Source organism: Papilio polytes, unplaced genomic scaffold, assembly GCF_000836215.1.
Source record: "Papilio polytes unplaced genomic scaffold, Ppol_1.0 DF821956.1, whole genome shotgun sequence".
Lineage (NCBI taxonomy): Eukaryota > Metazoa > Arthropoda > Insecta > Lepidoptera > Papilionidae > Papilio > Papilio polytes.
This window is the reverse complement of record NW_013527248.1, coordinates 438,667-464,085: the sequence shown is the minus strand read 5'-3', so window position 1 is coordinate 464,085 and position 25,419 is coordinate 438,667. Positions and strand designations below refer to the sequence as shown.

Here is a 25,419-nt window from a genome sequence, read left to right as displayed (position 1 = left end):
TATTGTCAAAATTAAAAAAGAAATGTCATCCGCCATGTCGTTTTCGCGCGTATTTTTGCTCGTCGCCATTGCAACTTTGTACATGGAATCCTGTCATTCTGCCACCGTAAGTATTGAATAAAAATTTAATTGTTAATATTAATTTAAGAAGTTCTGACTGTGTCTTAACTAAAATATGTATAAATCAATTTTGTGGTAAAACATGTAAAGAAAGATTATAATTATTCTATGTTTTAAAAATTCAATTATTTGTTTGGCTGAATTAGATTCCATTGCCTTATTTTAAGCGTATACTATTTTTGTCTCAATCATCTACAAGAGAATGAAAAAGAGAGCAATGTTCAGCAAATTAAGAATGTTTTTTTTACAGATACCGCGAAACTTTGACACGAGAATAACTGATGACGTCATTATGGCGCCGAAGAAGAGACCATTCTGCAATGCGTTTACTGGTAACGTTACTAAATCTTTTAGAGCGTCCACACCTTTGACTAAACTATCGCACAATTGTTTAGTTCGCTTTGATTCCTAATATATTATATGGAGGTTGAATTTTTAGTCCGTTTCTCTTTCCATTCTTATCTTAAGGGGAAATGATGGAAAGGAAAAGTGGATTTGACGGTGGAAACGCATATGAAGGGGAAATGCCCTTTTTATGTGCGTCTCCGTCAATGAAGGGTAGGCAACGCTGCAATTGCGGATGTTTGTGCAGCGGTCGCTTTCCATTTCGGTGGATTCCGGAAGCTTGCGAGTTTACCACCTTATATTATATAAAAAAAATCGCACAACCGTAGTTCGATAGGTTATTCAAAGTTTACATTTAAATAAATTGATATACTGATTTGTTATTTCATTTTAGGATGTGGCCGTAAGCGTTCTCAATACGCTCCCGGTATGCCACAGGACATCGTGCGTCAGAGACAGGTAAATACAGCAAAAGAGTATTCTTTCTTATGTTAAACATTTTTTATACCCGACTGACTACTGACCACTGATCTGTATTGATGGATAGGCGATTGTTTGATCTGCATTCTTACTTAACGCCTTTTAATTTTTATGTCAGTTAAGTTATTATTATTTCGAAAATTATTCAGTGATTACTATTATTAAAAATCAAATAGATAAAAAACATAGTTTATAGCCTATCCTTTTACAGTGGTCAGTGGTCAATAAAATAGGGTTTTCTATTTTTTTATTAAAAACTTTCGCCCGCGACCCGGTCCGCGCGGTACTTAAAAAAACAAATGCAAATAGCCTATGTGTTCTTCCAGACTATCCTCTACATCTATGCCAAATTTCATCGAAATCTGTTCAGCAGTTTAGGCCACAAACTCTAACAAACATCCATCTATCAAAACTTTCGCATTTACAATATTAGTAACTTAGCTTTTTAACTATTTTGATATATTCTTTATTTATTAATCTATGTTATTTATCTTTTTTTAAAAGAACATTTTCGTAAAATGTATCGCCTAAAGAATGACGTCAGTGTAGGGATTTTTATTAAAAAAGAATTACTCAAAAATATGCTGCTATATTGCTGACATTTTTGTCGAAATATCTAACAAGTGTGATTGTATTCCAGTTCGTAGATGATGAAACTCTAGGATCGTTTGTTGAATCGGAAAATGCAGTCGAAGAACTATCCCGTCAAATCCTTTCTGAAGCTAAACTTTGGGAAGCAATCCAAGAAGCGAGCGCTGAAGTATTACGCAGAAAACAGAAAGAATACAACCAATAAATGCCCGGGAATTATGATCGAATGTCACTTTGGATAGGATTTTGAGGTTATGAATTATTGAAATAAAAATTATATTAAATAGATTTATAAATGTGAACCGGTAGCGTTTCTGAATTTAATAATATATTTCATATTAAACGATTAAAATTTAATCTTTTTTAATCTGTGCAATAAATATGGATGATTTAAAAAATGTATTTATATTTTTAATCTGTCGAAATTAAAAAATAAATTCAAATTAAGAGATATAGACTATAGTTAATAATTTAATTCTAGAAGGTGACTTATTATATTTGTTTTTTATTTAATGTTTTTAAACGAAGCAGTTTGTGATGTACTTTTTAGGTTATAATTTAATTCGTAATACATTTTAATAATTACAATACTTTACACAATCTGTAGCAATTGTTTATATTTTTAACAGAGCTATATTTGTGCGTTAAAGGCGTGTATATTCAGACTTGAAGTTAATAAAATCTTTTATCGAAATAAGCAATGTTTTATTTCTATTTATTTATTATTTATTAACATAACTAAATACTTGAACAGTGGTAGTGCCCGCTTTAACATCTTAGCACTGCAGGGCTCGCCCCCAGTAATACCACGACCACACAGAAGACAGGCGTCAAATGGATGCTTCCGCGTACAGTCTGATCAGTGTGATGATGGATGCCCAATTTTAATCCCTTTCTCGGTCCACCCCTTATCAAGAGAGGATTGGAATGGAAAGTGGATTTGACGGTGGAGGAGACTCAAAGGAAGGGGAAATATCCTCTTTATGTGCGTCTCCTCTGTCAATGAAGGGTAGGCAACGCATCTGCAATAGCAGATGTCTAAAGGCAGCGGTCGCTTCGCCATTTTGGCGAATATAGGTGGCTGTTTGACAACTTATTGTAGTTATATAAAAAAAATTACATTAAGCTTGTCTTTATGAATGAAAAAATTGTAAACATATAGCCTAAGTTCTTCAGGTAACATAGCTTTTTAATGGTGAAAGAATTTTTGAAATTATCCCAGTAGTTTTTGAGTTATTTCAATACATACAAAAATACAAATCTTTCCTCTTTATAATATTAGTAAAGACATATGTTACATGATTTCAAACCTCTAAGGACAAATAACATGACTAAATGTTCACATATTTTATCAAAGCGACATTAAACTACTGTTAACCTCGATTAGTTATTTCAGTAAATTTGTAAAAAAATACATAGGTATGTGTATAGTAATCTTACTAATATTATAAATGCGAAAGTTTAGATGGATGGATGTTTGTTAGCGTTTGTAGCCTAAACGGCTGAACGGATCTCCATGAAATTTGGCACAGGTTTAGAGCATAGTCTGGAAGAACACATAGGCTACTTTTTATCCCGGGAATAGTTACGGTTCCCGTGGGATTCAATAATTTAGTTTTTTAATGTTCACTCGATCATTCTCCAACGGTTTAATATGTCTTATTGAAATTTGTCACAGATATAAAACAAAGTCTGGAGTACACATGAGATAAGCTTCATCCCAGAGAAATGTCCCGAGGGATACGTAGCTTTTTGTAATTTATATAGTTCGTATGTTTTCTAATACCACGCGGACGAAGTCGCGGGCAACAGCTCGTGTAATATAAATGTAGTCTTTTACTATATTCCTTCGTTTGCTCACTGTTATCTAATTAGCTATATGTAAATCGGAGTGTATCTAGTTAGGAACAAGATGTTTCCTAAACATCGTGATTTCCGCGACTGCACAAGTAAGCCAGCTACTGGAATATCCTGATATTATATCCGAAACTACACTTAAGAATGTCAACAAATGTGGCACTTCAATCTTGTTTGCTAATGGATAATAAACAATAAAAGAAAACGTATTCCTTCTATAAAAAGCAAGATGGCGCGTTGCGTGCTCCATTCCGCCGCCATCTTACATGTCAACAATTTCGGCGCCAATTTGTTTGCTAGTAATCATGTTGAAAGTATTAACGGTATTATATTTAATTGCGTTCGGTTAGTTGCAATATTTTTTATTAATTATTAAATACTAGCTGTTGCTCGCGACTTCGCCCGCGTGAAATTGAAAAAATATAACCTATGTTATTCACGGATAAATTACCTTTCCAATGGTGAAAGAGTTTTTAAAATCGGCCTAGTAGTTTTTGAGTTATTTCAATACATACAAAAATAGCAAAATGGTGAAATAATCTTGTTAAAATGAATTTAGATTTTAGATTATAATAGACGAGTAATTTTAATTCAATTTTTAGACAGTCATTTATTTAAAAAGCAGTAAGATAAGATTTAAAAAAGTGTTGCTATAGTTAGATTCTTAAATGATTTTAACACATTTACTGCGCCAAGTTTTTTTTTTATAATACGAGGTGGCAAACGAGCAAGCGGCCACCTGAATCCACCGAAATGGAAAGCGACCGCTGCCCATAAACATCCACAATTCTAGATGCGTTGCCTACCCTTCATTAACGGAGGAGACGCGCATAAAGAGGACATTTCTCCTTCCTATGCGTCTCCTCCACCGTCAAATCCACTTTTCCCTCCCATCCTTTCCTCTTAAGAAAAGGGTGGAAAGGAAAAGGGACTAAAATTAGGCCTCCGGCACCACACTGATCAGACGAAACGCGGAATTGCTTCCACTTCACGCCTGTTTTCTGTGTGGTCGTGGTATTGCACCGGGCGAGCCCTACAGTGCGAAGATGTTAAAGCGGGCTCTACCACTGTTAAATTAATAATTATTCATCTAGTAACGCGGCTGGCCTAAATACGCCCTCAATTATGTTTCCGCCAACATGGCAGGTCTTTTTAGACCCACCAGCTCTACCATAGATTAAGCTATGTGGAAACATTTATACATTTTATGTAATGTATACACCTTAAATAATTTCGCAATAGCGGGAGGGATATAGTTTTCTTCGTCTGCACCAGCTTTTATACCACGTCAGGCCGATATCGACCTGTTACGCAGTGAGCGTGTTACCATAATACTTAATTTTTAAATTACCTTTACAAATACTTTATAAAAGAAGAACACAAATTTTACTAAACATTAAAGCTTTTTTTGTTTTATTTTAGGCAACATTAGTGCAGCTAGCTTGTCATGCGAGTCCTGTGGGATCGAATGTGTTCCTGCCTGCGGCACAAGGAGATTCAGGATTTGCTGCTTCAACCATTTGAAGAGAAAGCGTTCTAATTTATACGAGGTACTAAGTATACCTTGCTAAATTGAATTTAGAGGTCTTATTGTCAATCGTAACTTAATTGCAAAGTCTCATACTAAGAATATCTTTTACACTAACTTCTAGATATTACCCAAGTTTTTATAGTTAGACCCTTTGACATCAGCGGGAGACATTTGAAAGTATCGCACATCTGTTGTCGATTGTTTCGCAATTCAATTGTTTAATTGCACAATTAAAATCGAGTATTCACAAGATATAGTTTGTCTAAATAAGATAGATTAGTTTGATAAATGACCCATATGAAGTATCGAATTCAATGTATGAAGGCAAATGCCGTACTTAATAGACAGGTATCGTGGTAAAACACGCAGCGAACAATTATGAACTATCGATATTCGGTTTAAATAATTATCGAACTTAACTAAAATTATTATTTTCTTATTAAATAATTTAGAAGACAATTCTAGTATTGATTATAGTGTAGAGAATTTAGCGATGACAGAAATAATAGCGAAATCCAATTCGATTACGTACGGCTGCAGTAGTAATAAACATTTATTTACTCTCATAATTTGTAATGGTTCTGCAGGTCATTATTAATTTGACTAAACAGTGTTTTTTTTTTAATTCATGAGTTATAACTATGAATCTATCGATTCCAACTTCTATAAGAATAAAAATCGAAAATCGAAAAGATTCAAGGTTTTACACAACCCTTCCCTACTAAATTGTTACATGAATTGACATGAATTGTCAAACTAATGTATCTTATTTAGACAAACTGTAATAGGATCGCGAGACTAAACGGTTGTGCGATATTGTGGTAAGGAGTAAGGTAAGGATCTCACTGTTTCTATTTTTTATTCCAGATGGAGATTTCAGATTATCCTGAACTAATTCGTAAGGTCATCGTTTTGGAAATCCTCGAGAAGATATTAAATGATTTCGACTTTCGGTCGAAAACTATATCTGATTTGTTGTGAAATAAATTGTTTTATGGACTGTAATAATTGTTATACAGAAATGTGTAAATAAATATTTATTGATGATTTAAATTGTACATTATTGTAACGCAAATAAACTGATTAATATTTGAATCTTAATTTGTTTTTTCAAAATTCTAATAACCTAAAAAAATGAGACATTACAAAACATAATTATATAATTGTAACAAATATTCACTAGAGACCAGTAGTTTTTACGTACAAAACTAGATGGCGCCACCTGTATGCTAAAACACGATGTTGTATCATATGCGCCTTAGGTTAAGTCGTTTCATGTACATATGCAATTCAGAAGATTAGAAAATAACAAATATTGTTAAAATTACTGTCTTCTCAAGTTAGTTCCTACGACGCGATTCTGAGTATATTAGCTTGCTGTCTTGTGACTAATTTTACTCAGAATTGCATAGTAGCGTAGCTGAATTAGGTTGCTTGCGGTGGTGACGGCGTAATTTAGCAGGTAACCGCTTGCTGTTCTGTGACCCACCAATAAACGACTGTTTTTGCCACATTGGTTGTTTACTTTGGCTGTTTCGGCTCAAGGCTCAAGATACCGCTGCTCATCTTATATAATTACTTTAGGAATAAATAACTAAATTCTCTTGAACCTTTAACGATTAAAATTTTCGTTATACAAAAAAATGTATCATCATCTCCCCTGCCTTATCCTAACCCCGTAGAGCAACAGGTTTTTGCCCTCCAAATAACTCTATCATACGTCATCTCTTTAACAGTGGTAGTGCCCGCTTTAACATGTTAGCACTGCGAGGCCGGCACGCCCCCAGTAATACCACGACCACACAAGACAGGTGTGAAATGGAAGCAATTCCGTGTTTCGTCTGATGAGTGATGCCGGAGGCCTAATTTAAGTCCCTATCTCTTTACCGCCCTTTTCTTATAAGGAGAGGTTGGGAAGAGGAAGTGGATTTGACAGTGGAGGAGATGCATAGGATGGGGAAATATCCTCTTTATGTGCGTCTCCACTGAAGGATAGGCAACGCATCTGCAATTGCGGATCTCTATGGGCAGCGGTCGCTTCGCCATTTTGGCGATTTCAGGTGGCCGCTTGCTCGTTTGCCACCTTATGTTATAAAAAAAATCTCAGTCACTTCCTTCTTGATGTCACCTTTCACACAATACATCTCTTTCTATGTCTACTATCGGTGTCCACACTCATAACTAACGTTCTCCTTGGAACATGCGAGTCTACCTTATAACATGCCCCCATGCTAATTTTACTTCTAAAAAATGCATTCGAGTTTAAAACAGACAAATATAGTTAAATGTAAACGGTAGAAAATGTATACTAAAGTGAAAATTTTGTAACAAAGCCGCTATTTTATTACTAACTAGCTGTTGCTCGCATCTTCGCCCGCATGAAATTAAAATAATAATAAAAAACATAGTATTTGTTACACACTGATAAAGAAGATTTTTTAAGGTGAAAATTTTTGAAATCGACCAAATAGTTTTTGATACATTTCAATACATGTAAAAATACAAATCATTCCGCTTTATAATCTTAGTACAGCTGTTGCGTTCGACTTCGCTCACGTAGAATTAATAACATAAATAAAGATTTAAGAAGATGTTTTACTACTGGCATAGATATAGAAGATATTTTGGATGGCTACGTCAACTTGCCCTTGTCCTTTACGGAGGGTCGGCACAGTATATCCTCCATACATCTCTATCTGTCATATCTGAATCCACTCCCTTCTGAAGCTCTCTTTCACACAATCCATCCATTCAGGCGATAATAAGGGAGGTAGTAAACAATACTTTTTATGTTAAACTAGCTGTTCCCGTGCGACTTCATCCGCATGAAATTATGAAAATTTTATTTTATTGTTTACATTTGTCAAATTATCAATTACAAATATCATAATGACATGATGACAACCTTGCTTTATTGATGTTGGCAGCAACTTATGGTCTCTTACCCACATTAGAGTTTTTATCCAAAAAATTTACCCCCTAAGTTTAATGTCGTGAAATATATAGCCTAAAGCGAGACGTAAGTGTAGGGCTTTTTATTACAAAAAGAATTATACAAAAATATGCTGTAATTGCTGACATCTTAGGCAACAAAGAAGTGTGTGTTTACGCTTTATTATATAAGTATAGATAGTAAAGATTTAATACATAGTTAATATGTTTTACACGATTTGTCTAAAAAACCATATATGTGAAAAAATAGAGCACTACCGGCTGCGGAATCCGATGACTCAAGCAACCAGTGGTCAGGGCAGAGACAGGACCCTCCTCACAATGCGTGCGGTTTCAGAAATATCTCAAGTGAATTGTAAACTCATCATCATCCACTTGCCCTTATCCCTTATGGAGGGTCGGCACAGTATGTGCTGCTCTTCCATACATCTCTATCAGCCGTCATATCTGAATCCACTCCTTTCTTAAGCATATCTTCTTTCACACAATCCATCCATACTTTCTTCGGTCTTCCTCTTCCTTTGTAGCCATCCACATTCAATCTCAACACTTTCTGGTTTATGTCCCCATCGTTTCGTCGCATAACATGTCCATACCACGCTAAACTTTTGCTTCTCAATTTCTCCACCACTGGCGCTACTTTCAAACTTCCTCTAATGTACACATTCTTAACTTTATCCAATCTTGTCACACCACACATCCATCTTAACATACGTATCTATGTCAAAAAAACAAAAGCAAGCGCGTTCCTAGTGTGTTCCTCCATACTATCTACATCTTTAAATCGAGATCCGTTCAGCAGTTTAGGCTACAAACTCTAACTTATTTTTTATATAATGCGAATGAAGCACAGAAATCTGTATCTAGTTATATCATCTTCATCATCTCCCCTGCCTTATCGTACTCCCGTAGGGTCGGCGCAGCGGGTTTTCGTCCTCCAAAGCACTCTATCATCCGTCATCTCAGTCATCACTCCCTTCTTGATCATGTCACCTTCACGCAATCCATCTCTTTTTTTTTGTGTCTACCTCTACCGGTGTATCCCTCCACATTCATAACTAACGTCCTTCTTGTTACATGCGATTCATCCCTTCTCATAACATGCCCATACCACTCTAACCTTTTACTCCTTATTTTCTCAACCACTGGGGCTACTCTCAAACTTCCTTTAATATACTCATTTCGTATCTTAACCATTCAAGTTACATCCATCTTAACATTCGTATTTCTGTCACATGTATTCCTTTCATCCGTCCCTTTTACTGCCCAACATTCAGATACATCATGACAGGTCTTACGACGGTTTTGTAAATTTTCCCCTTTATTTTAAGGGGAATATGCGGGTCGCATATAAAAATCTGTATCTAGTTATACTGATATTATAAAGTTAAAATAACTCAAAAACTACTGGGCCGATTTTAATAATTCCTTAATCGTTAGAAAGGTAATTTATCTGTGAGTAACATAGGTTATATTTTATTACGAGACAATTCTTAACAAAATTATTATTAGTCAATAGGGATCAATAGATGGCGCTTAATTAGGCGTACATTTTGTATTATAAAAATTAAAGGGCTACAATTCTTCCATACATCATTTTTATGTAAATCTTAGACTTTAAGCTACGTGAGCAAAGAAGCAAAAAAGATCCCAATTTTCACGCGATTTTGAGCTAAACTATTTAACTACGTCGTAGTCTTTGACTACAAAAATAGGATCCACCTTCAACCACTAACTTTCGGATAACAAAATTTTCAAAATTGGTCTACTAGGGGCTAAGTTCATCACCAGCTCACTTTACGTCCCCACCGAGGGGCTCGGAGCCTACCCTAATATGGGGTGACTAGGCCATAGAAAACCACGCTGCACTGCGGGTTGGTTGACTTCACACATATCTTCGAATTTCTTCGCCGATATGTGCAGGTTGCATCACGATGTTTTCCTTCAACGTAAGAACGTCGGGTAAATTACGCACATATGAAAATTCGAAAAATCGAAAATCACATTGGTACATGGCGGGATTCGAACCCAAGACCTGTAGATTACAAGTCAAGTCAAACCACTGAGCCACCGACACTCAGGGGCTAAGTTATGCCGTAATAAAATAAAAATAACATAGAGACGAGTTTAGTACCTACTTTTGGGTAGTCGGTTAATTTGATTATTTAAAACACAGAAGATTGTTGGCTTCTGTCTACATTTCTAGTGCTAAAAATATAACCAAAGAGCATACGTAAACATTTCTTTTGCATTTACAAAACTACGAGTATACAATGACATCACAACTAAAGTATGTTTGTCCATCCATATGCAAAGTAAACTATTGTTTCCATATAAAAAGCCCTTCGTTTCAGATATTTTTCATTCCACATTCAAGCCTCGATCCGCCATCTTGTGCGAGCTGTCAAATCAACCGCCAAAGTTTAACATAGAAATATGTTTAAATTATTTATTGTTCTGTTTTTAATGATTATCGGTTTGTACATTATTAACTAATCTTATATAAAGAAAATAAGATAATTATTTAAAATGTAGGGTAACTATCGTGTTACTTTCACGTATAATTTTTCCCTTAACATAAACAGTAATGTATTTTTCACGTAATACTGTAGTAATTTGACAGTGGTAGTGCCCGCTTTAACCTCTTAGCACTGCAGGGCCAGCACGCCCCCAGTAATACCACGACCACACAGAAGATAGGCGTGAAATGGAAGCAATTCCGTGTTTCGTCTGATGAGTGTGGTGCCGGAGGCCTAATTCAAGTCCCTTTCTCTTTACCACCCTTTTCTTATAAGGAGAGTTTGGGAAGAGGAAGTGGATTTGACAGTGGAGGAGATGCACAGGAAGGGGAAATATACTCTTTATGTGCGTCTCCTCCTCCGTCGTATAAGGGTAGGCAACGCATCTGCAATTGCGGATGTCTATGGGCAGCGGTCGCTTCGCCATTTTGGCGGTTTCAGGTGGCCGCTTGCTCGTTTGCCACCTTATGTTATAAAAAAAAAATTAAATAAAATATAATTATGAGTTCCATCCATTCTGTAATTTTTTGCATAACTTTTAGAAAAACGTGTTTCAATCGGCATGTAATTGTTCCGTTACATTTAAGAGTATGGTAGCCATGGTTTTGAATGTCTTTTACGGACAATAGAAAAGTCCTTTGAAACCCAAACCAGAGATTATCAGGTTTTACTCATAAAACTCGATCAATTTCAGTTAAGCCTTGGTTCTACATTTATTTGAAGTAAATCCTTAACTTTATTGCTGTAAAATACTACCGTCTACTAATGTCCTGTGGGCCCTTGTCAATGGGTCCTAGTGTCCTCCCTAACAAGTCTTCGTGAGGGGGTAATTTTTAGGGGTCCTGGTCTATTTTAGTAAAATTAACTATTTTATTACAGGTAATATGTTCGTTGCCGGACTGTCCTGTAACTCATGTGGTTCCGAATGCGCGCCATCTTGCGGCACAAGAAGATTCAGGACATGCTGTTTCAATTATTTAAGAAAGAAACGATCGGACGCTATCGAGGTATTATACATCTTCTATACATATAAAAAATTGGAGTGTCTGTTTGTAATATCAAAAGAAATTTCCAGATTACGAACGAACGAACGAACGAATATTGCATTTAAAATTTACTTGTCTGTCTGTCTGTCAGCAAGCCGTGTTTGTAACGGGTGGACCGATTTCGATCGCACTTTCACTGAAGGGTAGCTGACATAGACGGGCATATTATAAGCTACTTTTTGATCTTAATATTACGTGGACGAAGTAGCAACAGCTAGTTTATTTTAAATCGAAGGCCATTCAAAGTAGAGATAGTATAGAGTCGTATAAGTGTTCGTACAACTAAGACACACCTACTAAACTATCGCACAGCTGTAGTGTGATTGTCGATTGTTTCGCGATTCAACTGTTTAGTTGCACAACTAACGAGTAGTGTACCTCCATACAAGCTCATAGGAATCAAAGCGAGACTATAGTTTGTCTAAATAAGATAGATTAGTTTGATAAATGACACATGAAGTATCGAATTCAATTTGTATGAAGGTAAATGCCGTACTTAGACAGGTATCGTAGTGACAAAACACGCAGCGAACAATTATGAACTATCGATATTCGGTTTAAATAATTATCGAACTTAACTAAAATTATTATTTTCTTATTAACTAATTTAGAGGACAATTCTAGTATTGATTATAGTGTAGAGAATTTAGCGATGACAGAAATACTAGCGAAATCCAATTCGATTACGTACGGCTGTAGTAGTAATAAACATTTATTTACTCTCATTATTTGTTATGATTATTATTAATTTGAGAAAACAGTATTTTTATTTAATTCATAAGTTATAACTATGAATCTATCGTTTCCAACTTCTATAAGAATAAAAATCGAAAATCGATAAGATTCATGACTGATTTTACACAACCCATCCCTACTAAATATGAAATGAATTGTCAAACTAATCTTATTTAGACAAACTATAAACAGATGTGCGTTAGTTTATTTAATATCTTTTTTGTTTTCAGATGCCCAGCCATGTCCTAGATGTTGAAGGTTTCAAAGCTTATACTCCTGAAGATCTGGATTGGTGGAACAGCATCCTGGATGATGGAAGGTTCAAATTCGATTTCGATGAGCAATAAATTGATCAAATATATGTATTACATTATTTAAAGGAAAGCATTTTATACGATCAATAAATAATTATTTACATCTCGCATTTAATTTAAAAAAATAACTTTTTTAATCATAAAATATAACAGACAAAAAACTTTAAACTGTTAATGGCCAGTTACCCTACTTTTAACCTTTCTTTAGTTATTGGTTTCATAAAATGAATTACGTTTCCTAACAGACATGAGTTTTACTACTTTGAAAATTAGTTCAACTCGAAAGAGATTCAAGAATAATTTTATGTAGGCCAGAATGTTTCGTAAATTCCACCAACGCCATCTGTTGTTACATCCTAAAACTGTAACAATAATTAGTTAATTTAATTGCCAATAGATGTCGTTAATTCATCATCAACTTGCCCTTATACTTTACAGAGAGTCGGCACCGTATTTGCTGCTCCATACATCTCTATCAGCCATATCTGAATCCACTCTTTTCTTTAAGCATATCCTCTTTCACACAATCCATACTTTCTTCGGTCTCTACCTTTGTAGTCACATTCATTCGATAATAACTCAACAGATGTCGTTGACTAATGTGTTCAAATGTTTCTAATTTATAACAAAAGATGGAGCTTATTATAATTGTTGTAAAATGTTCTACATGTCAATACAAAGACACAAGATGGCACTAGACTTGACTGATATACCTTTTAACGAAAGTACCAGTAAAAAAATCTGTTCACTATGCTTTTTCTCAAATGTCTGTCGGAGATGTACGTATTAAAAAAGTAGCCTGTGTCCGCAAGCAACAACCAAACGCATCAATGTAGAATAAGTCATATGCAGATTATATAACACTAGCTGTTGCTCTCGATTTTGTCGACATAAAATAGCCTATCTTACTCACAGATAAATTACCTTTCTAACGGTGAAAAAAAATTTTAAAATCGGCCCAGTAGTTTTTGAGATATTCAATACATATAAAAATACAATTATGTTCTCTTTATAATATTTGTATAGGTAATATAACAAATTGCTTATCAAATCAAAAAAATAAACCGCGAAATAACTATTACATTTAGTTTTCTATTTCTATATTTTTCATTCGTTACAGTAGAATACTTAATTGAATTTCATAAAGGTAATCTCTCCTATAAAATACGTTTATTTATCCGTAAAACGTCGGCCATTTTGAAACAGCTGTCACATTCCGCGCGTAAAAAATAAACAAGATGTTAAAGACATTTGTTATAATGTTTGCGTTAACAGGTATTTATATAATTATCCGAAAATGTCGTATTTTGTACCGAATAAAAACATATTTTATTTAATAATTAAATCAAAATTAATTTCTTGTTCATGTAGCATATTTAGCCGAGGCGCACACTTCCAGAAGATTTCCACTTGGTTTGTTGAATTCATATTTTCACTTTAAAATGTTTCGCTTGATTTATCTCTGGTTTAAATTGTAAATAATCTTACTTCTTACTAACATTATAAATGTGAAAGTCTAGATGGATGTTTGTTAGAGTTTGTAGCCAAAACGGCTGAACGGATTTCCATGAAATTTGGCATTTGTAGAAGATAGTCGGGAATAACACATAGGCAATTCATTTTTGTTTTTTTCAATTCCACGCGGACGGAGTCGCGGGCATAAGCTAGTAGGAGGCCTAATTTTAGTCCCTTTCCCTTTCCACCCCTTTCTTAAGTGGAAAGGATGGTAAGGAAAAGTGGATTTAACGGTGGAGGAGACGCATAGGAAGGGGAAATGTCCTCTTTATGTGCGTGGTCTCCACCGTCAGTTAAGGGTAGGCAACGCATCTGCTATTGCGGATGTTTGTGGGCAGCGGTCGCTTTCCATTTCGGTGGATTCAGGTTGCCGCTTGCTCGTTTGCCAACCTTATGATAAAAAAAAAAACGTAGGTATTATGTTTGTTTTTGATGTGCAGATGATCAAGAAATAGTATGCACACAAGAGGCTTGCGGACCCAACTGTGGAGGAGACTGCTGTTGTTTGGTGCCGAAGCAGGTGAGAGAATTAAAACAAAACAATAACATGTGTTAGAGTCCGCTTTATGCTCGCACTGTAGGGCTTTTTTTTACAATAAGGTGGCAAACGAGCAAGCGGCCTCCTAAAACCGCCAAAATGGCAAAGCTATTGCTGCCCATAGACATCCGCAACTACAGATGCGTTGCCTACCCTCGAGTGAGGAGAAGACGCACATAAAAAGGATACTTCCTCTTCCTATGCGTATCCTCCACCGTCAAATCCACGTTCCCTTTCCATCCTATTCTTATGAGAAAAAGGGTGGAAGGAAAATGGATTAAAGTTTGGCCTTCGCTCGCTTCGCTCTGTGCAATACCACGACTACACGAGGCACAAGTGGAAGCAATACGTACAGTCTGATGAGCGTGGTGCCACAGGCATTATTTTAGACACTTTCCCTTTCACCTTTTCTTAAAAGGGTGGGAAGGGAAAACGGATTTTACGGTGGAGATGCATAGGAAGGGGAAATATCTTTATGTGCGTCTCCGTCAATTAAGGGTAGGCAACGCATCTGCAATTGTGGATGTTTGAGCAGCGGTCACTTCGAGTTGGGTAAAATTAATTCATCATCACCAGCTCACTTTACGTCCCCACCGAGGGGCTGCCCCTACCCTAATAAGGTGGTGACTAGGACATAGTCAAACCACGCTGCACTGCGGGTTGACTTCACACATATCTTTGAATTTCTTCGCTGATATGTGCGATGTTTTCCTTCACCGTAAGAACGTCAGGTAAACTATGTACATATGAAATTCGAAAAATCGAAAATCACATTGGTACAGAATTCGAACCCAAGACCTGTAGATTACTAGTTAAATGCTTAAACCACTGAGCCATCAACGCTCCGCTTGTGAAATTAAAAAAATAAGTCACTCAATTGTTTCAGAATTCCAAGCGCTCGGTATCCTCGGATTTTATTGAAGTGAACACAATCTATGCCATGTAACTTAACTCTATTTCAAATGTTATAAACAATGTAACATGTCGTGTTTTTCAATTCAAACTTTAATTAATAAGATACTAGCTGTTGCCCGCGACTTCGTCAGCGTGGTATTAGAAAACATACGAACTACATAAATATCGGTACGTATCCCTCGTGAACCGGACATTTCTCAGGGATGAACCTTATCCCATGTATACTCCAGACTTTGTTTTATATCTGTGCAAAATTTCCATAAGATATGTTGAACCGTTGCAACCATCCTCTACATTTATACCAAATTTCATCGAAATCCGTTCAGCAGTTTAGGCTACAAACTCTAACAAACATCCATCCATCTAAACTTTCACATTTATAATATTAGTATTGTCGCGACGTCATCTATTGATGAGTAGCGAAAATCATATTCGAGGAATAATCGAGCTGTTACCAGAATGTTCGATCGCCGCGAGCAGCGAAAATGACGTTTGCGAAAAGATGTCTCGAACATTCGCAACGGCGTCGAGAATGTTTCATTATGAAATTTATGTAATCCTATCTAGAAAGTTCTGGAATAAAATGACAAATGAATAACGAAAAGAAGATCGAAATTGGGGGTATATAAGGGGAATCAGTCGTGACTCGGGGAGTTAGACGGTGGAAAGTGAACTGTGAAGAAGAAGTCCTGAGCGAATTACGAAATTACGAAGAAGACTAAGTGACCGCGGAATGAAAGTGCTAGCGAATAGTGACAGTGGTGTTCTGTAAAGTGCGCTGAGTTAGTGATTCAGTGTTTGCGTGCATCGTATAGTCTTAACGGACGATTTGTGAGTGCAGTGAATCCCTGTTATTGTAAGTCGCGAATAAATTAACGCAGAAATTTCCAAGGCGTTATGACTCTATCCCTCACGCTCGTAACAGTATGATATATATGACATTATATGATTTATCTTAACTAATCTTACTTAGGGCCAGTCCCACCAAACTGTAAATTGATAACAATCCAACATGTAAAATGTGATGGAAATATCGGATTTTGTTACCTATCTGAGCTATCTGCTATCTGAGCTTCTATCAGCCAGTGGTGGGACAGATCCTAAATATTATAAATACGTTTAGATGTTCGTTAGAGTTAGCCTAAACTAAACGGATCTCGATGATTGTCATACGTGTAGATAGTATGGATAACTTTTTTTAATTTTTTTTTTATAACATAAGATGGCAATCGAGCAAGCGGCCACCTGAATCCGCCAAAATGGCGAAGCGACCGCTGCCCATAGAAATCTGCAATTGCAGATGCGTCGCCTACCCTTATCCGACGGAGGAGGAGACGCATATAAAGAGGACATTTCCTCTTCCTATGCATCTTCTCCATCGTCAAATCCACTTCCCCTTTCCATCATCTCGTAAGAAAAGGGTGGTAAAGAGAAAGGGACTTAAATTAGGCCTCCGGCACCATACTCATCAGACGAAACACGGCATTGGTTCCATTTCCCGCCTGTGTTGTGTGGTCGTGGTATTGCTGGGAGCGTGCCTGCAGTGCTAACATGTTAAAGCGGGCACTACCACTGTTAATACCACGATGACGGAGAAAGCTTATTAAAAATAATAATTAAAACGCATATTTTGTTGATAAAATCTTTATTTCTTTATACAGGCAATAACTTAAGTACTCGATGTGTCATTTGGCCACACGATGGATTCAATCCAAGGAACGTAAGCTGTCACCTTAACGTAGACTCCTGGCTGGCCAATCAACCCACATCCCGAGCCAAATGAAGTCACCCCAACTACAGTGTACATACATTTGATCTTCTGATTTTTCAGTTGTAGAGGACCGCCGCTGTCACCCTATATCATAAAAAAATATATATTAAAAGAAACTAGCTGTTCCCGTGCGATTTCTTCGGCATAAAATTATTTTATTGTTCACATTTGTCAAAGTGTCAATTGTCAAAATGACATGACAAAACTTAGCAATCTTGCATCCTTGATGTTGGCAGCAACTTATGGTCCCTTTCCCACATTATGGTTTTTATCCAAAATATTTACCCCCTATGTTTATTAGCGTGAAAATGTATAGCCTAAAGCGTGACGTAAGTGTAGAGCTTTTTATTAAAAAAGAGTTATTTGAAAATATGCTGTAATTGGCAACTTAGGCAACAAAAAAGTGTGTGTTTACGCTTTATTATAATAGTATAGATATGTAGAAATATTATAAATGCTAAAGTTTAGATGGATGTTTGTTAGAGTTTGTAGCCTAAACGGCTGAACGGATTTCGATGAAATTTGGCATAGATGTAGAGGATAGTCTGGAAGAACACATAGGATACTCAGTTTTATTTTTTTTAATCTCACGCGAATGGAGTCGAGCGAAAGCTACTATTATATAAATGTCTTACATACCTGACAAGTATCCTTGGATTCGTCGTGATCACCATAGCAGATCTGAGTGTCAGGGTCAAACCCATGTCTCAAATATCTGTTGCCTGGATACCTTTGTAAACATTCCTGCTCTGAGAACTTCTCTAGTTTTACCTGCAGGGAATTTAGTCATCAACATCCTTCGTAAAAACTTATTAGTAATCTAACTTAAAAATAGCTAGAATAAAGAAAAATACTCGAAAACATAAAAAAATTAAGAGAAAATGGAATTTGAATTTTTTTTTTTCACTATTTTTTTAGATTTTTATATCTCACGTCCACTCTAGAAGTTTTGTGTTGATATACTCTATGACACTCTGAGAGAAGAATCTAATGACATCTTATTCAACAAAATCGTTTCAGTTAAGGCTGTAGATTGTTACAAATAAAAATTATTAACAAACTCGTAGGACAAACCTCTTTTCGTATTAAAAAATAGAAAAAATAAGCAGTGTTTTTCAATACAATTGGTACGATTAGTACACATAGTACGCTTTTAATATTTTTTTTTATAACAAAAGGTGGCAAACGAGCAAGCGGCCACGTGAATCCGCCAAAATGGCAAAGCGACCACTGCCCATAGACATCCGCAATTGAAGATGCGTTGCCTACCCTTATACGACAAAGGAGGAGATGCACATAAAGAGGTATTTCCCCTTCCTGTGTATCTCCTCCTCCGTCAAATCCACTTCCCCTTCCCATCCTCTCCTTATAAGAAAAGGGCGGTAAAGAGAAAGGGACTTAAATTGGGCCTCCGGCAACACACTCATCAGACGAAACACGGAATTGATTCCACTTCACGCCTGTCTTCTGTGTGGTCGTGGTATTACTGGGGGCGAGCCGGCCCTGCAGTGCTAAGATGTTAAATCGGGCACTACCACTGGCTGTGTACTAAAGTCGGTCATTACACGGATAATTGCACTTTATAGTGTGTCTAAATAATTTAGATTGGTTTGACAATTCTTTTCAAATTTAATAGGGATGGGTTGTGTAAAATCAGTCATGAATCTTATCGATTTTCGATTTTTAATCTTATAGAAGTTGGAATCGATAGATTTATAGTTATAACTTATGAAATAAATAAAAAACACTGTTTTCTCAAATTAATAATGACCATAAACAAATAATATGAGTAAATAAATGTTTATTACTACAGCCGTACGTAATCGAATTGGATTTCGCTATTATTTCTGTCATCGCTAAATTCTCTACACTATAATCAATACTAGAATTGTCCTCTAGATTAGTGAATAAGAAAATTATTTTAGTTAAATTCGATAATTATTTTAACCGGATATCGATAGTTCAAAATTGTTCGTTTTGTGTGTTTGTTTCGTCACTACGATACCGGTCTATTAAGTACGGCATTTGCCTTCATACAAATTGAATTCGATACTTCATATGCGTCATTTATCAAACTAATCTATCTTATTTAGACACACTATAATAACATTTGCGGAACCTAATTGGTTATTTAGAAGAGGCGTTTGTCTTTGCAAGCAAGAATTCTGTACTGAACACCGCGTCTCTCCGCGATTGTACCAGCGTACCTTTTGTAAGACATCAGATACTGTGCCCCTGTGCTTGGTGTACCCCCAGCCTGAGGCCAGCGCGAGCGCGTCGTCCGCGCTAACGTCTACGTGTAGACAAGCCGGGACTACATTAGCGCTTAATTGTATCCTAAATATAATACTGATATTACAAAATGAATTTAAAAAATCTTATTGACTTAATTTCGATTTGAAAATTTTTAAAAAATTTTTGAAAATAAAAAAAAAGATATCACGAGTGGGATTCGAACTCGGAATTGTCAATTTTTTTAAGAATTCCTATCCTCACGTCCGCTGTAGATGTTTTGTGTCGAGGTAACATATACTACTCCGGGGAAAATTACGAATCGAATATTACAATGGAATTTATATACAAACAAACTCAAATATATACTTGTGAAAAACTTTACCCTCTTACTAATATTATAAATGTGAAATGGATGGATGGATGGATGTTTGTTAAAATTTGTAGACTAAACTGATGAACGGATATTGTTGAAACTTGGTATAGATGTAGAGGATAGTCTGGAAGAATACATAGGCTACTTATTTTTTTTAATTCCACACAGACGGAGTTGCGGGAGAAAGATTGTGTAGTTATAAATAAAAAAGATTTAGTTGTGATGTTAAAAATGTCGAATTTATTAAAGAAGTCGTACTTGGTGTTAAAAATTATATTTTTTGTTTGAAAATTGTCGTGTTGATTAAGAAATGTGGCGTTTAGTGTTAAAACCACGTATTTGTTGTTAAAAATATCGAATTTGGTGTTAAAAAAGTCGTATTCGGTGCTAAAAACGTATTTGTTGTTTGAAAATTGTCGTGTTGATTTAGAAATGTGGTGTTTAGTGTTAAAAATATCGTATTTCAAGTTAAAAATGATAAATCTTAAATTAAGAAGTCTTATTACATATTAATAAGATTACTTACTCAGTGGTAGTCTTCAGTAATGCTATATCGTGATATTTCAAGGGTGGTTTGTAGGAGGGATGTCTGATAGGCATCTCCAGGTCATACCGCAGGGAGCCTTCCGTTATCTCAGACCTACTTAGTACACCAACTAGGGCATATTTCACACGACCACTGGAATTTGGCGGTTTTTTAATGTGTAGACAAAAAAACAATAATAAAAATAAAAATATAGTTATTTATGTTGGGTTAAAGTAGTTTTTGAGTTTATTATGAACACAAAGTAACTAATTTTTCGGTAGATATCTGTTTTTTTTTTTAAATTTAAGTTTTTTTTAACATATATAGTAATAATTTAGCAGAAAAACAAAAGAATAAGTTCACTGTTAAGTTACAATTAAGTTAGTTCAGTAACAATTAAGCTAGTGTTCAGTTAGAATTAAGTTATTCTTAAGTTACAATTAAGTTAATGTTAAGTTAGAATTAAGTTAGTGTTAAGTTAGAATTAAGTCAGTGTTAAGTTAGAATTAAGTTAGTGTTAAGTTAGAATTAAGTTAGTGTTAAGTTAGAACTAAGTTAACGTTAAGTTAGAATTGAGTTAGCGTTAAGTTACTTAAGTCATAGTTAAGTAACTTACACGCCGACGCTGTACGTGCAATGTGCCGCTGTCAGTATGTATCGCTCACTTATGATAGAACCCCCGCACGACCACTGGATATCTTCTTCGTGTTTTTTGTATCCAAGTAATGCCTGTAGAATACATTAAACTAAGTTATGAAAGATAACTTATTTATGACTTAGTAGGGACTGGATTCGCCAGAAAATCGAAGAAACCGCTGCCTAAAGACGTCTGCGATTTTAGATGCGTTGGCTTTAACGGACGTTAATGGGACTCACAGAGAGATGTTCCCCCTTCCTAAGCATCCTATCCCCTGATGAATCCACATCTCCTTCCCTTTATTTCTTTACCTCATTTCATTATGTCTATAGACAGTTACTTTCGTATTTCAGCGAAATCAGGTAGCTACTTAATTCTTTTGACAATGTAATTATAAAAACACGTTTAGAAACAGAAATAAATCTAGAAAAATCTGCAGTAGACTAAGAGAAGACCATAAACCACATAGGAATATACAAAACTAGACATCAAAAGTTTATAGAAGACAATAAAAATCCATATGAAAAAACATCGAGTAAACTTTTAGTATACTTAAAGAAGACTGAAAGGTAGACTGAAGGGAGTTAATTCAGATATGACGGCTGATAGAAATGTAAAGAGCGATTATACCTACCCTCAGGGACAAGGGCAAGTTAATGACTGAAAAGACCATACCATATGTGGGAACTCCCCGCTGGTGGCGTTAATTCCACCAATAATAAGACGGTCTGCATCATGGTTGCAGCTGGTGACGCGCTCCATTCGCACGCCGCCGATGTCCCAGGATAGCGTGTTACTCTTCTTGCAGGGATAGACCAGCTTCTCCTGGTATTCTATGCATTCTGGAAACCAATCATCACCCTTAAGGTCGGCATTTCTATCAGCCATCATAACTAAATTCATATCTTGTTTCGCACGTTAGTTATGAGTATGGTACACCGGTAGAAGTAGCCCTAGAAAGAGATGCGTAAAATGATCAAAAAGAGAGATTGAGATGGTGAAATACATTAACCCGGAGTAGGGTAAAGAAAAAAAAATAAAAATAAAAAACACTTTATGGATAAGATCAGTTTAACACAATCAATGGGCTCTGCCTCCTGAGCTAGGTGGGGACCTGTATTACAGGAGGCAGTGCCTTCTCTTAGTCTAGGTACATATGTGATCAAATACATGTGTTTGGGTATCTGAGTGTGAGTGAGTGCGTATATATGTACGCATGTGGAATTTATGTACACATATGTGTGTGTGTGTGTGTGTGTGTGTGTGTGTGGAGAGTGAAAGAGTTTTTATGCTTGTTTTATTTTGGTATTACTAAGAGGTTTTCTGTTTGTTCATAATTTAGTGTTAACAGCCACTGTATCAGATATTTTTTAAATTTATAAGAATTAAGTTTAGCTATATTAGTATTCGTCTGGTTAAGAATTTGGTTATATAAGTAAGGTGCGATAAAGTTGTAGTGTCTTTGAGCAAAGGTGGATTTGGAGATCGGCAGAGGGCATAGAGAAAGAGGCAAAGAGAAGATGTTATACCAACTCATCATCTTCCCCTTATCTTACTCCCGTAGGTTACATCTGTCACTACCTTCTTGATATCACCTTTCACGCAATCCATCTCTTTCTAGGTCTACTACCGGCGTACCTTATAAAAGAGCGCACACATTTGACCAAACTATCGTACAACTGTGCGATTGTCGATTGTTTCACAATTCAACTGTTTACCACTACTAAAAATCGAGTGTTCACCTCCATATACGCTCAATTTGTGACTAAACAGTTGTGCTATAGTTGAGTCAAAAGTATGCCCGTAATAGTTCTCTTTGTAATAATTCATTTCTCCTAACACACTTATGCTAATGTTATACTAACTGTCCCAAGCTTTCTGTCCAGTTTTAGGTGAAGTTAATGCAGAATCAATCGGCTCGCAAACAGAATCGCTGAGGAATCGATCGTCGATCTTGTAGTCATATGTCGGTATTACTAGTGTCTTCCTAATTTTTGTCCTAGAAACAAGATCTTACTAAGCTTACTAATATTATAAATGCGAGTTATCCTAAACTACTAAACGGATCTCCGATGATTGTCATACATGTAGAGAATAGTCTGGAAGAACACATAGGTTACTTTGTTTAATTTTACGCGGACGCAAGTGGACTGCAAAAGATAGTATATATCTATACTGATGTTATGAATAAAAAAGATTTATATTTTAGTATGTATTGAAATAACTTAGACACTACTGGACATTACTACAAACATTCTTTCAAGACTAAACAGGCACACCATAGGCTGTTTTTTAATTTCATGCGGACTGTTAGAAGGGATTTCGCGAAAGTCTTTTTAAAAAGGAATAATATTTATCTAAACTATTATAATAAAGCGTAAACACACACTTGTCTGTTGCCTAAGATGTCAGCAATTACAGCATGTTTTGGAATAACTCTTTTTTTCATAAAAAGCCCTACAATTGCGTCACGCTTTAGGCTATACATTTTAACGCCATTAAAGTAAAGGGGTAAAATTTGGATAAAAACCCTAATGTCTGAAAGAGACTATAAGTTGCTGCCAACATCAAGGAAGCAAGGTTGTCATCATGTCATTTCATTTTGACATTTGTAATTGAAAAATTGACAAATGTAAACAATAAAGCAAAATTTTCATAATTTCATGCGGATGAAGTCGCACGGGAACAGCTAGTTAATTATAAAATACACTTGAATTTGAAAATACAATGAATTACGACACTAGATTAAGATCCGTAGATCTGAGGATCCGGAGACCCGCTCACGCGTAGTTTGAAGTGTCGCGGCAGATTGCCCTGCATCCTAAATTGTAAGCTTACTTATACAAACATAAATGCTATGACTTAATATTAAAACATAGACTAAACATTTCTACATACTAGTTACGGATATAACAGGACGAAGTCGCCGGCAATAGCTAGTTGACAATAAATCACTTTTTTTTAGCGAGCAAGCGGCCACCAGAATCCGCCAAATGGCGAAGCGACCGCTGCTCATAGACATCCGCGATCGCAGATGCGTTGCCTACCCTTATCCGACGGAGGAGGAGACGCACATAAAGAGGATATTTACCTATGCATCTCCTCCACTGTCAAATCCACTTTCCTTCCCATCCTCTCCAACATTGTCATTTATTGTCTATTGGTTTATGTAAACTTTTAGGTCCTGTCCCACCACTGGCTAATAGAGGCCCAGATAACTTAAAAATGACGTCACTTTCAGATAATGGAACAAAATCAGATACTTCCATCACATGTTTTACACGTTCGTTATCAGACAATTTACAATTTTGTGGAACAGACACTAAGTCTTCCATTCGAATGTTTTAATAAAATAATTTAGATTTGTTGGTCATAGTCAATGTTTAATTCAACTAAAACCTACCTGGTTGTAGTGAGTGCGTGAGGTCTGGGTGATGTGACAGTTGGCGACGATTCTACACAACAAACAACCGCACCCTTTACCCCGTACCAACATACCTGTTGAATAAAACTATTTATTAACTAGTTAAAGAAAAAAACAAAGTCAGTAAATAATTTTTTCTCCGGTAATTTCTTTGAAAGGTACTATAGAATATTTTACAATAATAAATAATAAATAATAAGCTCCATCATTTGTTATTATGATTTAGTGACATCTATTGGCAGTTAAATTAAATACAATATTGACATGTGGTTTTGAGGATCTATCAATAGATAGCGCTAGTGATTATGTGAAAATGAAATGTCTACTATGGTTACTTTATAATTTTTTTGAATTGTACAAATTCAAAGAGATTTTTTTTTATGTTTTCAATTAAAAAACGTGTAAATGTACACACCTCTGGCGTTATTCCCTTGTTTAAATCAATTAACACAGACGGGCAGTTGTTACGTAATATACATTTTCCTTCAACTCCATTCGTCCAGCAAATGTCACCTGGAAAACATGTAACATTACCGTGCACATCTTTGACTAAACTATCAAACAACTGTTTTTTTATAACATAAGATGGCAAACGAGCAAGCGGCAACCGCCAAAATGGCAAAGCGACCGCTGCCCATAGACATCCGCGATCGCAGATGCGTTGCCTACCCTTATCCGACGGAGGAGATACACATAAAGAGGATATTGCCCCTTCCTATGCATTTCCAACGTCAAATCCACTTCCCCTTCCCAACCTCTCCTTGTAAGAAAAGGGTGGTAAAAACAAAAGGACTAAAATTAGGCCTCCGGCACCACACTCATCAGACGAAACACGGAATTGCTACCATTTCACGCCTGTCTTCTGTGTGGTCGTGGTATTTCTGCAATATTTATATCTGCAATATTTATGCAATATTACTAATATTATAAATGCGAAAGTTTAGATGGATGGGTGGATGGATGGATGGATGTTTGTTAGCGTTTTTTTTTTTTTT

The 25,419-nt window shown here is 35.9% G+C and overlaps 2 protein-coding genes across 2 annotated transcripts in view; one reads left to right on the top strand and one right to left on the bottom strand.

The window, feature by feature from the left end:
• On the top strand, nucleotides 1-1,839 carry LOC106107643 (cardioactive peptide). Its single transcript, XM_013288588.1, has 4 exons — nucleotides 1-106; nucleotides 371-452; nucleotides 860-924; nucleotides 1,586-1,839. The coding sequence occupies exons 1-4, from the start codon at nucleotides 23-25 to the stop codon at nucleotides 1,739-1,741; spliced, it is 387 nt and encodes a 128-aa protein (XP_013144042.1). The 5' UTR covers nucleotides 1-22; the 3' UTR covers nucleotides 1,742-1,839.
• Nucleotides 1,840-17,086: 15,247 nt separating this feature from the next.
• The window catches only part of LOC106107642 (serine protease snake-like), a 14,433-nt gene continuing 6,100 nt past the window's right edge, over nucleotides 17,087-25,419 (bottom strand). The window contains exons 2-10 of the mRNA XM_013288587.1: nucleotides 24,840-24,937; nucleotides 24,404-24,498; nucleotides 22,866-22,999; nucleotides 21,676-21,842; nucleotides 20,980-21,092; nucleotides 20,364-20,516; nucleotides 19,437-19,566; nucleotides 17,869-18,000; nucleotides 17,087-17,313 (exon numbers count right to left, since the gene is read on the bottom strand). Coding sequence (XP_013144041.1) covers nucleotides 17,128-17,313; nucleotides 17,869-18,000; nucleotides 19,437-19,566; nucleotides 20,364-20,516; nucleotides 20,980-21,092; nucleotides 21,676-21,842; nucleotides 22,866-22,999; nucleotides 24,404-24,498; nucleotides 24,840-24,937 — 1,208 coding nt within the window. The 3' untranslated portion in view covers nucleotides 17,087-17,127. The remainder of the gene's footprint in view (nucleotides 17,314-17,868; nucleotides 18,001-19,436; nucleotides 19,567-20,363; nucleotides 20,517-20,979; nucleotides 21,093-21,675; nucleotides 21,843-22,865; nucleotides 23,000-24,403; nucleotides 24,499-24,839; nucleotides 24,938-25,419) is intronic.